This window comes from Athene cunicularia (assembly GCF_003259725.1).
Source record: "Athene cunicularia isolate RWA chromosome 1 unlocalized genomic scaffold, athCun1 chr1_part4, whole genome shotgun sequence".
Classification (NCBI taxonomy): Eukaryota; Metazoa; Chordata; class Aves; order Strigiformes; family Strigidae; genus Athene; species Athene cunicularia.
The window spans coordinates 98009-111450 of NW_020799094.1; the positions used below are offsets into that span (position 1 = coordinate 98009).

Genomic DNA, 13442 nt, shown 5'->3' on the forward strand with positions numbered 1-13442 from the left:
GAGAGCCCAGGGGCACCCCGAGGAGAGGGCGCTGCGTCCACGGGTGCTGCTCTCCCCCCGTCCCCCCGCTGTCTCACAACTTCATCGCTTTATTCCGGCAAAAGCCTTTACGGGGGCGTTCGCTGTCCAACCCCCCGCGGGACGGGAGCAACAGAGCGCAGGAGCCGAGCGAATATCCAACAGAAACAGCTGCGCTATTTGCCGGCGATATTTTATGCTTGTTACTGAGTTCGACTTCGATGCTGATGGAAAAAAAAGAATCCGAGGGGAGGCAGGACCGCCAGGGAGTCGCATCCTCCCCCAGCATAAATGCCTCTTTTTTTTTTTTATGGAGCAGAAATGAGCTCTGGGCAGAGACGGGGCGAGCCTCCGAGTACTCCCCTGTATTTGCCATCTGGTATTTCTCAACAGCCCCTACAAAAAGTTTGGAGGATGCTTCCTACAGCAAGAAAGCAATGCATTAAAAATTGTAACTTTTAAAATAGGGAAATAGATAGGAAAGAGCCTTGGGGGGAAAGGCAAGCTCCTTGTTTTCCTGCTGCATTGCGGCTGCAGAGGGAAGTTACACTTTACTGCTGTAAATTAAGAAGCATCAGCTCAAATACATGCAGAGGCACAAAGAAAAGGAAAAAAAGTCCGAGTTTTCCAGCTGGGAGAGGCTCAGCCTCAGTGCTTACGGCCTTCCTGAGCTGAGCCCAAGGGATGGAGCAAAACCCAGGGCCAAGAACCAGCTGAGGAGGGCTGGGCGGGATTGCGGGACCCCGACAGTGGGGCTGAGCCCAAACCCGACGTGAGGTTCAGCAAACCCGCGGGAAGCGCCGGGCTGTGGGGGGCGGCAGAGCGGGGTGGCAAGGGGAGAAGTGCCGGGGGACAGCATGGGGCAGGGGGGAAGGCTGCAGCCCCGATAGCACCGGTACTGGAAAAGCCTCATCTAATTGTGAAGCTCAATTAACAGCAGCATCGGGCACGGGTCTCACTGCTCAGCTCCACTTGGTGCCAGCGAGCGCCAGAGCCCCAGAGCGGGGTCGGGGCACTGCGGACCCCGACAGACAGACACGGGGAGAAGCCGTGTGAACCCCATCGCTAAGAAAGAAAATAACGACACGGGGAGAGACTGGGCTTGTTTTCTGGAATAAAGAGGGAGCTGGAAGAGGAACACACCCCACTGCATCAGGAGGTAAAAGGTTTTTCTAAAGAGTAGGGGATTGTTTCTCTCCATGACTACCAAAGGATGAAGAGCTTAGTTAGCAGCATCGCTAATTCAGCTGGAATTAGAATCACAGAATCCCCAAGTCCTTCAGGTTGGAAAAGCCCCTCGGGGTCAGCGAGTCCAACCCTCAGCCCGACTCCACAAAGTTCTCCCCCACCCCACATCCCCCACAGCTCATCCCAACGGCCCTGAAACCCCCCCAGGGATGGGGACTCCCCCCTCCCTGGGCAGCCTGTTCCACTCTCGGACCACTCTTGCTGGGAAACATTTTCTCCTCCTGCCCAGCCTGACCCTCCCCTGGGGCAGTTTCCAGCCGTTCCCTCTTGTCCTGTCCCTGATCCCCTGGGAGCAGAGCCCAGCCCCAGCCTCTCTGCAATGTCCTGTCAGGAGCTGCAGAGAGGGATGAGGGCTCCCCTCAGCCTCCTCCTCCTCACCCTGAACACTCCCAGCTCCTTCCCTGGCTCCTCACAGGATTGATTCTCCAGCCCTTCCCCAGCCTCGCTGCCCTCCTCTGCCCTCGCTCCAGCCCCTCCAGATCTCTCTGGGGTTGAGGTGCCCAAACCTGGACACAACCCTCCAGGTGTGGCCTCCCCAGTGCCGAGCACAGGGGACTGTCACCTCCCTGCTCCTGCTGGTCACACCAGTGCTGATCCAGCCAGGAGGCCGTTGGCTTTCTTGGCCCCCGGGCACGCTGCTGGCTCCTGTTCAGGGGAATTCTGTTCCAGTCAGGGGAATTCTGAGCTACAGCAATGAAACCCCTGAATCGAGGAAGCCGGGGAATGTGCTGGACCGCAGGCTCTGAGGGTGAAACATCAGCTCAGAAACCACCTGGGTCTCAGGTCCTGGCTCCGCACAGACACTCCTGTGGCCACACTGAGCTGTGGTTCAGCAGTGAGCACCTCCCCAGACACTCCCAGCAAATACCATGGAGGTGGCAGGTCTTGGTGTTAACACTCACTCAGATGGGATGAAGTTCCAGCCTACACCTCCCCTGGATGTCCCGCACATGGGGACAGGTTGACTCCTGCTGTGGGGGCTACATGAAGATCAGGCTCATGCCAGCCCCGGGGAGAATGCGCCCAGCTTCGTGCTGCTGCTGGGGAGGCAGCTGGGAGCTGGCAGAGCCAGGAGCGCAGCCCAGGCCGCTGCTGGCCTCACTCGGGTGCATTTTAACCTTCTAACCCCTGGGCAGCCAGAGGCACGCTCCTCTTCCAGGCTGCCTGCCCAGACAGGGTCAAGGCTAGCATCGATCCCTGCCTCGTGGCTTTCAGATTTGAGAGGAGCAGGGGGGGAGCAGGGGCTGGCTGGAGCATCCCGGCGGGAAGGGTCTCGGCCTGTCTCCGTGCTCAGATCCAGCCCGTGAACCCGCCAGCTTCCCTCTTCCTGCCCCGGCTCCAGGAACCACGTGTTGTTTTTTTCCTCTCCTCTCTGTAGCTCTATTTCCTAGAGAGCAGCAGCACCTTGCTGCCAAGCGGGGAGATGTTCAAGAGGGAAAGAGCCGGCGCAGCCTTGCCTTAGCCCACCCGCAGCAGAGGTAAGAGGAGCCCATTTCGGAACAGGGATGGACCCAAAGTGACCCCACGGTGCCAGCAGGGGACTAGGGGATGCAGCAACAGGAGCAGCTGCTCGGCCTGGAAGGAAGCAACAGTTTGTCAGCACAGCAGAGGCAGCAGGAGAGAGCCCAAAGGCCGGGCAAGCAGGAGCTGGGGAGGGGGTTAAGGAAGAATTGTGTATAGAGATATCAGGGCCCTGGGCCTCCCCCCCTTCAAAAGGAGCCTTGGAGGGTGGAAAGTGCCTGTGAGGCAGCACCATGTGCTGGGCTGCACCCAGAGCAGGGGGGGCACAGGGCCAGGGGGGGATTCTCCCCCTCTGCTCCGCTCTGGGAGACCCCCCTGCAGGGCTGGGTCCAGCTCGGGCGCACCAACAGCAGAAGGACACGGACCTGCTCCAGCGGGGCCAGAGGAGCCACGGAGATGCTGGGGGGGCTGGAGCCCCCCCTGTGAGGACAGGCTGGGAGAGTTGGGGGGTTCAGCTGGAGGAGAGAAGGCTCCGGGGAGACCTTAGAGCGGCCCCCCAGGGCTGAAAGGGGCTGCAGGAACGGGGGGAGGGACTTGTCATCAAGGGGGAGGGATAGGATGAGGGGGAACGGGGTTAAACTGTCGGAGGGGAGATTTAGATCAGATCTAAGGCAGAAATTGTTCCCTGTGAGGGGGGTGAGGCCCTGGCACAGGCTGCCCAGAGAAGCTGTGGCTGCCCCCTCCCTGGAAGGGTTCAAGGCCAGGTTGGACGGGGCTTTGGGCAACCTGGGCTGGTGGAAGGTGGCCCTGCCCGGGGCAGGGGGTGACACTGGATGATATTTAACATCCTTCCCAACCCAAACCCTCCGTGGTTCCATGATCTGTGCTCTGCAGTCCAGGCAGTGAAGGGTGAGCACCAGGGGGGCAGGAGCAGGGCAGAGGAAAGGGCTCGGCCATCCCGCTGAAGTTCTCCAGCAAACAGGGGAGGACAGACACACACAAGCATCCTAACTTGACTAAACCCACCTGTGAGGGTCTAACAGCAGCTCCTCGGCATCTCTACCTCGAGCCCACACCTTTCCACACAGCCAACAGCCTAACACAGCCCTCTCCAGTCCTCACAGCTCCCTCTGCCCCATCCCACAGGAGGTGAGCACGTCCTGCGAGCGGGATTCTGCTTCCCCAGCGGCCCTGCTCCAGCCCTTGCAGCTTCCCAAAACTCACTCAGACCTTCAAAGTGACAAAACAGCAGCCGCCCCGCTGAGTTAAGCACGGTTGCCCCAGCACACAGAGTTTTTCCACTTACGTGCCTCATTTTACACGACGCAAACCTGCAGACGGTTCTCTGGAAGGAACCGTGCGCTGGGCTCGCAAACAAGGCCCCAGCCTCCAGCTGCTTCAATTCACTTTTAATCAAAAAAAAGTGTTCCCAAAGTACCACCACTCATTCCTTCAACATTCCACATTTTATTGAGTTCGGCTGGATTCAAGGGTTAGTTGTATGGTACATGAGTTCAATAAATATTTAAGAACTGGATGGTGGAGCCCCATTGCATTTGAGCAAGGAGTTAGGTACATGGAACAGTAAAAATGTATTTTTAAAAGATCAAATAACTAGCTGGGGTGGATAAATGCAACTCTTGGGGAAAAAAAATAAAAGATGGTGTGTGCACTTCAGGTGGCTTTCCGGCCAACGACAGCATGGAAGCCCATTACCAGAAAACTGACTGATAGATTAGAGCAGGTTTTTAGTACAGACTAAAATGCACTGCAGCATTTCCTGGTCTGAACTGAGAAGGAATATTTGCCAAGGCTCTGCCCTGCCAGGCTGGGTGGCCAGGTAACAATGCACCTACCACCAGTCTGCTCCCTTAAAAAGCTTTTTGGGAAGGGAGGAGGGGGGGACACAGAGAGTAGCAGTGGTGGGAGAAGGGTCTCACGGGCCGATGTGCGCAGACTCCAGCCTCCCAAGCTTGACAGAGATTGCTCCTTTGCTGTGACAGACAGCCCAGCGAGTGCACCACACACTTAGCCGGGGGATGATTTCCTCATGTCTTATCACAGCAAAGGAAGAGATACCAGTCAGGCCTGCTCCTTTCTCTGAAGACACGAGTAACAGTCATTAATAAATGAAAAGAATTGCCTGAAGTCTCCAGACAGAGCTCTAAGGTAAGTGGCATTAGCACTGACCCTCTCTGCTCAGAAGTCCTGCCTACAGGGTTCAGCCTAACACCATTCAAGAGCACTTAAGTTTTCCAGAAGCCCAGCTACTAAAGTGATATACAAACTTGTTATGCACCCTACCATACCTGTGCACCAGCCCCAGCCGGCCGGGGAGGCTCCAACACCCCCCTCTGTGCCCCCGTCCCAGCAAACCTCTACGTCCCGGAGTTACACCGGGTGCTTCTACCTCAGGAGGACTCCAGCCGGGGTGGGGAGGCTTTGCCGGCACTGCGGGGGGCCGCGTTAGGAGCCACACATCATACACTCCTCCCGGTTCTCCAGGGAGCACACCATGGCTGCTTTGTTCCTCTCCTTCTCTTCCTCTTCCTTGGAGGCTTTCTCCCGCTCCCGGAGCTTCTCTTTGTTCAGGGTGAACTGGATGGGGTTGGCAGCTGGCTTTGTCCTTAGGTAGTACATGCCGGTCTTCAGACCCTGCAGAGCAGAAGCACGAGCGTAAGAGCCACAGGCCAGGAAACAAGTCACTGCAGCCACCCTCTCCACTGCACTGGTCACACGCTCGTGACTAGTAGCCAGGACTAACAGAGCAACGCTACCTGCATGTGCAGCTTTACACTCCGGAGAGGGGTCCCACTAGTAAAACCAGGGTTTGGGGAAGGAAACAGCCCTTTCCCCTTCCAAGACCAACTTGTCAGGCCAGAAGGGAGCAGCCCCGTTGGCTCCGTGCCCCGAAGGAGCCCCCCAGCCCCGCGCACACACCTGCTTCCAGCCGTAGAAGTGCATGCTGGTGAGTTTGCCGTAGTTGGGCTCGGCGATGTGGATGTTGAGAGACTGGCTCTGGTCGATGAAAGCGCCTCTGTCTGCTGCCATCCTGAGGATGGTTTTCTGGGAGATCTCCCACACTGTCTTGTAGAGCTGCTTCAGGTCATCGGGAATCTCGGGTATGTTCTGAAAGGCACAGGAAGAGTCGAGCTGTGCGGCGCAACCACTGACTGCCCAAATGTTTGTATTTATAAAATCAAACGCTTCACCAGCTGCTGAGACTTCAGCAATCCTGACCAGGACTAAGGCTTTTTGCAGCTGAACTGTCACTGAATCCAAGGGTCTGGAAGCACCCCAGCCCAAAGAAACCTGCTGAAACAGGACAGCTCCTTCGGGGGAATTTGACAGAAAAAGCTGTTTGCAAACAGATCATTATGCTTTGCCTTGAAGAGCTGTGAGGCCTTACAGAAAGCAGTCCAGCAGCTCGTACCCCGCCAAGCTTCATGACGAGGGGGATGTGCTTTGCTAGCGTGCATGCAGCCACACACAACGGCCACAGCAGCATTTCAAACTCCGCAGCCTAAAGGATTCGTCCCACGCTGACTCTTCCACATGTAACTTCTGGATCTGGATGTCACACACTCAGCCCACCCCAAGCCAACTCCCCGCTACGGAATTACCCCTCGATAATCTTCATGATAAATGAGAACCCAAACAACCTGCAGACCCTGCCTGAGGTAAAGCGGCCTGACTCCGTATTTGTTCTCTCAGTAATTAGCAGCACGTTTCCACTGGGCCTCTCTGTCACATGGAAAGCTCCAGCAGGAGCAAATCACCTCCGAGATCAGCCACGTGCCCCCTGCCTCATGCTGCAGCTCTCCCTCCCCAGCCCAGCTGAGTCCCTCCCGCACAGAAGAGCCCCCCAGGCACCCCTGCACTGCCCTCCCGGCTTCCTCTCAGGTACCTGGATAGAGCCGTTGTGGGCGATGATTTGGTTTTTCATCTCCTCGTTCCACAGGCCCCGCTCTGTGAGATCTTTCAGCAGGTGGGGATTCACAATCTGTAAGGGGCAAAGGCCAAAGAATGAAAGCGCTGTCCGTACTCTGCTGAGGCAGACGGCCTGCCCAAGGCACAGACACACCGTCCTAGAGGAGATCAATCCACCCCCAGGGGCTCAGGTTTTGAAATGGCTGAAGACGACCCTGCACAGCACTGACAACTCTCACCCTTCAGTCAGCAAGGACCAGGCTGGGCGTGAGCTTACACCAACCCAACAGGGTACGTGTGAGGTGCTGAGGGCCCCTGCAGACAACAGAAGGCTGGGTCTGAACGAGCAGGACAGGAACAGGAGAATTCCTGGGTGTTACAAGCGAGAACGGGGAGCGTGTGGGACTCCCCCGTGTGAGGAATGCCAGAAGATGTGAAAGGGAGAGAGCCTGGCCTACCAGGGCCACTCACCACCACCTGAATTACTAAACAGGAGTGTAAGCAATCATTGAGACTGGGGTCAAAAGGGAAAGAACAAAATAGGCGGTTTATTTGGGAAGAAAAAACGGGGAAGTTTTGCTTGCTGGGACTGGGGGTACCTGTCCAGCAGCCCTCCACAGAGGAGCAGGTAATGACCCCGTTGTTCTGACCCCACCAGATGTGCCTGATCTGACCCCACAGTCGTGGGAAATGGAGCACTTTCCCCATTTATTTATGAGTCACCACAGTTATTACCAGGACAAAATTTATCCTTCCTTCTCACGCACTCCGCAGAAATCAAATCTGGTCAAAGAAGCAGCGACCACATCCATATGTCAGGGACTTACTAACATGTCTCCTGAACACTGAGGGCTTCTATCCAGATAAACAGTTTCCATTTAATGACAATTTCCTCTAATGTAAAAGATGCTCTTAAGTGGTAAAACTTTTTTAAAAAATACATTGGTGACAACTTGCGTATCTATAAACCATTATGCAGTGTTAATGTTCTATGTCCAAGACAAAAAATAAAACCTGTCAAAAATAAGAACAATCATTTCAGTGGTTTAAGCTTTAGCTGTAAAGAGTAGATCATCAAAATCACTTTGGATAATCTTTGAAAAAAGGAAGCTGAAAACAAATGACAGCTCATAGATGCAAAAAGCAGCATTTACTGTTCCATCAAATATTTCAGAGAATTAATAAACTGATGCTTTGGCCTCAACTCAAGAACCATAACTCTTGAAATTTCTTATGTTTATCTTTTTTTATGTGGTTTTCCCTACAGCAGCTATTCCCCTCGCCTCAGAGGGCTCTGCTGACTCCAGCCTCCAGAACTCAAATTGTTTCGTACTCTTGCCTAAACCCCGCTGTATCTGAGCAGCTTGTACATGAGCTCCTCCCATCTCCTAGCACCTCACACACAGCTGTTTCCTCAGGACTGGGCGAGCAGCACCGTGCTCTCCAGCTTCCCTCAGTATTCCCCAATCCTCACTCATTTGACAGTTATTCCTGCAGGTCAGCTGATCCAATTTTCTTTCCCCCTTTTTGCCCCGTTGAGAAAAAAGTGTGTGTGAGGGGGAAGTGATAGAGCGACTTGGTGTGTAGCTAGCATTTAGCCAAGGTCAAACGACCACAAGGCCTCATAAAGGTTTTTTTTCCAGACAAAAGCAGTATTTCTTCACAGTTTTGCATATCCCAGGGTAGGTGTTCCCCTTGGTGCTTCTGGCCTCTGACATAAACACCTGAGCAAACCCCAAGTGTGGGGCCCCCACCTTCTTTCTTAGCAGTGAGAGTCAAAGAGGTGAAAACAGAAAAGCTCACAGCTGCCCCGCTTACCTGAAACTCTCCCGAGAGGACTCTGCGCGTGTAGATGTTACTGGTGTAGGGCTCAATGGATTCGTTGTTGCCCAGGATCTGAGCCGTAGAAGCAGTTGGCATGGGAGAAAGGAGAAGGCTGTTTCTGACCCCGTACCTAGCGACAACAGTCACGAGTTAGAAAGCTGCAACCAGATGAGATGAGACAGAAGGCCCCAGAGTGCAAACTGAGCTAAAGAGCCGAGAGGGCCGGTACAAGGAACACTCAGCTCACGTGCTCAGAAATCCCACCTCAGGGTCACCTGCAAACCCTCAGATTGCCTGCAGTAAAAAAAGGGAAGCTCTGCTAAACTTGTAACGTGGGTCAACACGGAAGCATAAATCAAGTCTTTGCTGGTTTTATCCTTAATCAAGAGGCTTTCCCAAATTCTTCAGCCATGAGCAAGGGTGCAGATCTGTCAGGCACTCCACAGCACTAGGGCAAAGCCAGAACGAGCAGTCCGTGAAGAGCCTGAGGCCCCTCCATACACAGACAGCAGACAGATTTACTAAATTTAAAAGTCAGACCCATATAAATTGAGCAAGTTCATTACAGGCACTTCATGCTTTAATGATTCCTGCCTTCAGGATGTTCAAGGCTCTGCTGCTCCTCCCTGGCAGTGTGGAAATTGTTCCCAAGCCCAGCTGACTCTGCCTCACCCATCACTACATTTGTTTAACAGGAATTCAAACGTTCTGCTGATGCATCCAAGGTGAAATAAGAGCTTGAGTCAGGGGGGTGGCTGCCCTCTGGCTTGTAAGAGCCAAAAGGAAAGCAAGCCATCTGCAAAACACTCTTGAAGAAAGATGTACTGGGGCAGGGAGGGGAACACATAGGGCCATTTTTTCCACTCACGGCCTATCTTTTGGTTTTAGTCACTCAGAACACACCGAGCGCATCTCACATCTCATACAAACCGTGCAAGACTACTCACTTAGCAATCTTCTCCTTTAAAGCCTTCCAGTCCCAAAGCTCGGACGGGGTCACATTCCACATGTCGTACTGGAGAACCTGAAGAACACGGGCACAGTCCAAATGAGACAGGGCGCTCTTTTCTCTGGATTTTATAGATCACATTGCAAATAGGCCTGTTGTTTTTGTGCACTGTTCTCTACAATTCAGCCTCAGTGAAGCTCCTGCATCATAAACCTCACAGATCTTTTCACGGTGCTAAAGGGGACAGGCAGCACAGGCGACTCTTGCTTTTTTTCTGTTACTCCCTGCTCCTCTGTTTAACTTATGCTTTTCTTACTGTGCTTAAGAAGCCAAATGATGGAGGAAGACTCCAGCAACATTTGTGCTGTGGCAATACCATCAGCCCGAGGTGTTGCAGTCACCTCTCCTTGTGCAGCAAGGACCAGGCACAGTCACACCGTCTGCTCCCCCAGCGCTGGCACAGGGCAGCTCCTGTACTTACTCCTTTGCTGACCGGAGACCCCTCGTAGGTTTCGTAGGGCCCCTGCTCCTTGGCGAGGTCACAGCTGGCTTCCAGAGCACCGTAATAAATGGTCTCAAAGATCTGCTGGTTCAAGCGCTGGGCCTCGGGACTCTCAAAGGGGTATCGCATCAGGATGAACGCGTCCGCCAGGCCCTGCACGCCAATGCCGATGGGACGGTGGCGCCTGTTGGAGCGTTCAGCCTGCATTCAAGCAGAGAACAATCACCTTTAGCAGAACTACATCAAATCATAAAATAAATAAGGTTGGAAAGGACCCCCACGAGGAATTTTCATCCGTATCATCAGGCCAACCACAGTGCTGCAACAACCCCCCCTTCCAGTTCTGCCCCCTGCCCCACCGTTTGCTGCTTGGTGGGGCAGGGATTCTGTGATTCTCTGATTTGAGGACCCAGATGAAGTTTGTTAGAAGCAATCACCGATTTTAATTGCTCAACCTGACACACAGAGGGAGCCACGATTTAGAAATGAACACTAAGCATCTTCAAAAAAAAAAGACCAGGCCTGTGAAGACATTTAAAACCTCATCCATTCAAATTGTGCATGCAGGAAAAAATCTGATCCTCCTCAGGTTTGGGTTCACACTTCGGGCATGTGCTCACTTCCTCCTCCAGCGCCCAGCGCCGCTGCTTCCCTTTCTGTTCTCACAATGCAACAAACCCTGCTGCCAGTCCCCCTCTGCAACCACCAGCCCCTCCCGCTCTCCCTCTGTCCACGCACCCTCCCCAAAACGCCTAAAAAACAAGCGTGAGTGACGCCTCCTTGGGATCTCTCCAGGATCCTTCTCCCTGTCCCACTTGCCACCCTGTTCCTAGTCCTGTTCTGTGCTTTGTGGAAATCCTCACGCAGGAAAAAATTCCAACTGCGGAGCCATCTCCAGGGGAGGCTTTTTCTACAACTGCTTCACCAAGGAACCGTTCTGGGTTGAAGCTCAAGAAGCCCCTAACAACAAGTCACATCTGCAAACAAGGTAGTCAACCCCCAACTCCTTCTAAAACAGGTTTACAAAACCCTTCACCGCTTCTTCCCGCCCAAGACGGAGCTGGGGCTGGCACAGGCCCTGGGCACCGGGCCCTCGGTGTGCCCGCAGCCCCCGCCAGCGCAGTGCTCACCTCTGGCACAGGGTAGTAGTTGATATCAATGATTTTGTTCAGGTTTCGGACAATAACTTTGGTGACTTCAGCTAGCTTCTTGAAATCGTACGTGTGCTCTGGAGTGACGTACATGTTCAGGGCTATAGAGGCCAAATTACAAACTGCAACCTGGGGGGAAACACAGGGAAAACAGGTACAGCAGGGAACAGCCCAGGCAAACCCCCCCAGCCTCAGGGCCAGAGCATGCTCTGTCCAAACTGCAGGGAAACCAAGGATCAAGCAACCTGCACGGCTGGAAAAATGCGTTCCTCATTGCCATGCCGTGAGCAGCTGAACAGGAGCCAGCAGCGTGCCCGGGGGCCAAGAAAGCCAACGGCCTCCTGGCTTGGGTCAGCACTGGTGTGACCAGCAGGAGCAGGGAGGTGACAGTCCCCTGTGCTCGGCACTGGGGAGGCCACACCTGGAGGGTTGTGTCCAGGTTTGGGCACCTCAAGCCCAGAGAGATCTGGAGGGGCTGGAGCGAGGGCAGAGGAGGGCAACGAGGCTGGGGAAGGGCTGGAGAATCAATGCTGTGAGGAGCCAGGGAAGGGGCTGGGAGTGTTCAGGGTGAGGAGGAGGAGGCTGAGGGGAGCCCTCATCCCTCTCTGCAGCTCCTGACAGGACATTGCAGAGAGGCCGGGGCTGGGCTCTGCTCCCAGGGGATCAGGGACAGGACAAGAGGGAACGGCTGGAAACTGCCCCAGGGGAGGGTCAGGCTGGGCAGGAGGAGAAAATGTTTCCCAGCAAGAGTGGTCCGAGAGTGGAACAGGCTGCCCAGGGAGGGGGGAGTCCCCATCCCTGGGGGGGTTTCAGGGCCGTTGGGATGAGCTGTGGGGGATGTGGGGTAGGGGAGAGCTTTGTGGAGTCGGGCTGAGGGTTGGACTCAATGACCCCGAGGGGCTTTTCCAACCTGAAGGGTTCGGGGATTCTGAGCTGTCGAAAGGGTAGCAACAGTTCAAAATGGTTCAGTAGAAACCAGTATTACTACAAAAAATACAGTTCTCTGGCCTGGTCAATCCTATTGCCTGCAAGCCACCCTTACATAAACTAAGCCTAACTGTTTCTTGTGTTGCCAGAACCAGCAGCTGATCTCAAGGAGATCCAGGCTGTATTAGGGCATTTTCTCGGCCATTTTTTAACACTAGCATTATTTCCAACTCCATGAGAATTGAAAGTCAGCTAAGATTTCTTGTGCAGCACAGGCAGGAAGGCTGGCTCTCCACCTCTTCGAGGCTACGCAGGACTTTACAAATATGCCAAAGCATGTGAGCTAAGGAACAACTGGCTCAGGCAGCAGGAAGGGATACATTCAGCTACAACAGCCTCAGGAGCTTTTCCGCACTAGAAATCCCCCCAGCTCTGCTGGCACTAACTCATTCCTACGTCCTTCCTTCACCTTTGTTGGCAACGCTGCGGCCCAAACATCGCACAACCTTGGAGCAGCAAGGTTAGGGTAGTACGTGGGGAACTCAGGGGGAATTGTTACAGAAATCTAAGTCTGGGGGTAAGAGAGGAGTGGTTTTACTAAATCATTCACTGAAGAGACACGTCAGCTACCAGCCAGGCAAAGAGCTCATTTCTCCCTCGGGCTCTCAGAGGTTCGCTTTGAGGGGTATCTTGTTTTATACCAAACCCTCCACGGGAGTTGGAAGGGTTGGGAAAGCCCACACACAGAGTCAGCAGACTCGGGTCAAAACATCCCCAGAATTTTCTTGTCTCCCCATTCCCTTCCCCAGCCAACAGTCAGACATATTCTAGAATCTAGACTGCCAGAGGAGCAGTCACCTCTCTCCTGTACGCTGCGGGTTCCTATTCTCCACCTACCTCATCCTTGCTGGTGTACTCCACTATTTCTGTGCACAGGTTGCTGCATTTGATGGTCCCCAAGTTCTGCTGGTTGCTCTTTCTGTTGCAAGAGTCCTTGTAGAGCATGTAGGGCGTGCCAGTCTCCGTCTGAGACTCGATGATCGCGTACCAGAGCTGCTGGGCCTTCACCACCCTGCGGACGCGGCCTTGCTTCTCATAACTGCAATGGAGCACACGCTGCTTAGGAATTCCCAGGGAAAGACAAGCATTTTTAACCCGCTTTTTAACCTTTTTTTACCTCCTGGCCCTCTGCAACTCCCCGACAGAAGGGAGCAGAGAGGGGGGATGAGTCTCTGGAGCCAAGGAGCCAGCGCCAGGCCCCGAGGGAATGGCCTCAAGCTGCCCAGGGCAGGGTCAGGCTGGCTCTGAGGAAGGATTTCTGTGCAGAAGGGGCTGTTGGGCGTTGGAATGGGCTGCCCAGGGCAGGGGGGAGTCCCCGGGATCCCTGGAGGGGTTGAAGAGTCGGGCTGAGCCAGCGCTGAGGGATCTGGGG

General features: G+C 54.3%; 1 protein-coding gene across 1 annotated transcript in view; it reads right to left on the reverse strand.

Annotated features, from left to right (window-relative positions):
- Positions 1-4138: 4138 nt before the first annotated feature.
- RRM1 (ribonucleotide reductase catalytic subunit M1) overlaps positions 4139-13442 on the reverse strand; it is a 17193-nt gene continuing 7889 nt past the window's right edge. Inside the window, exons 10-17 of the mRNA XM_026841301.1 lie at positions 12908-13179; positions 11063-11212; positions 9912-10133; positions 9429-9505; positions 8476-8611; positions 6635-6730; positions 5668-5856; positions 4139-5382 (exon numbers count right to left, since the gene is read on the reverse strand). Of these exons, the coding sequence (XP_026697102.1) occupies positions 5194-5382; positions 5668-5856; positions 6635-6730; positions 8476-8611; positions 9429-9505; positions 9912-10133; positions 11063-11212; positions 12908-13179 (1331 nt within the window). The 3' untranslated portion in view covers positions 4139-5193. The remainder of the gene's footprint in view (positions 5383-5667; positions 5857-6634; positions 6731-8475; positions 8612-9428; positions 9506-9911; positions 10134-11062; positions 11213-12907; positions 13180-13442) is intronic.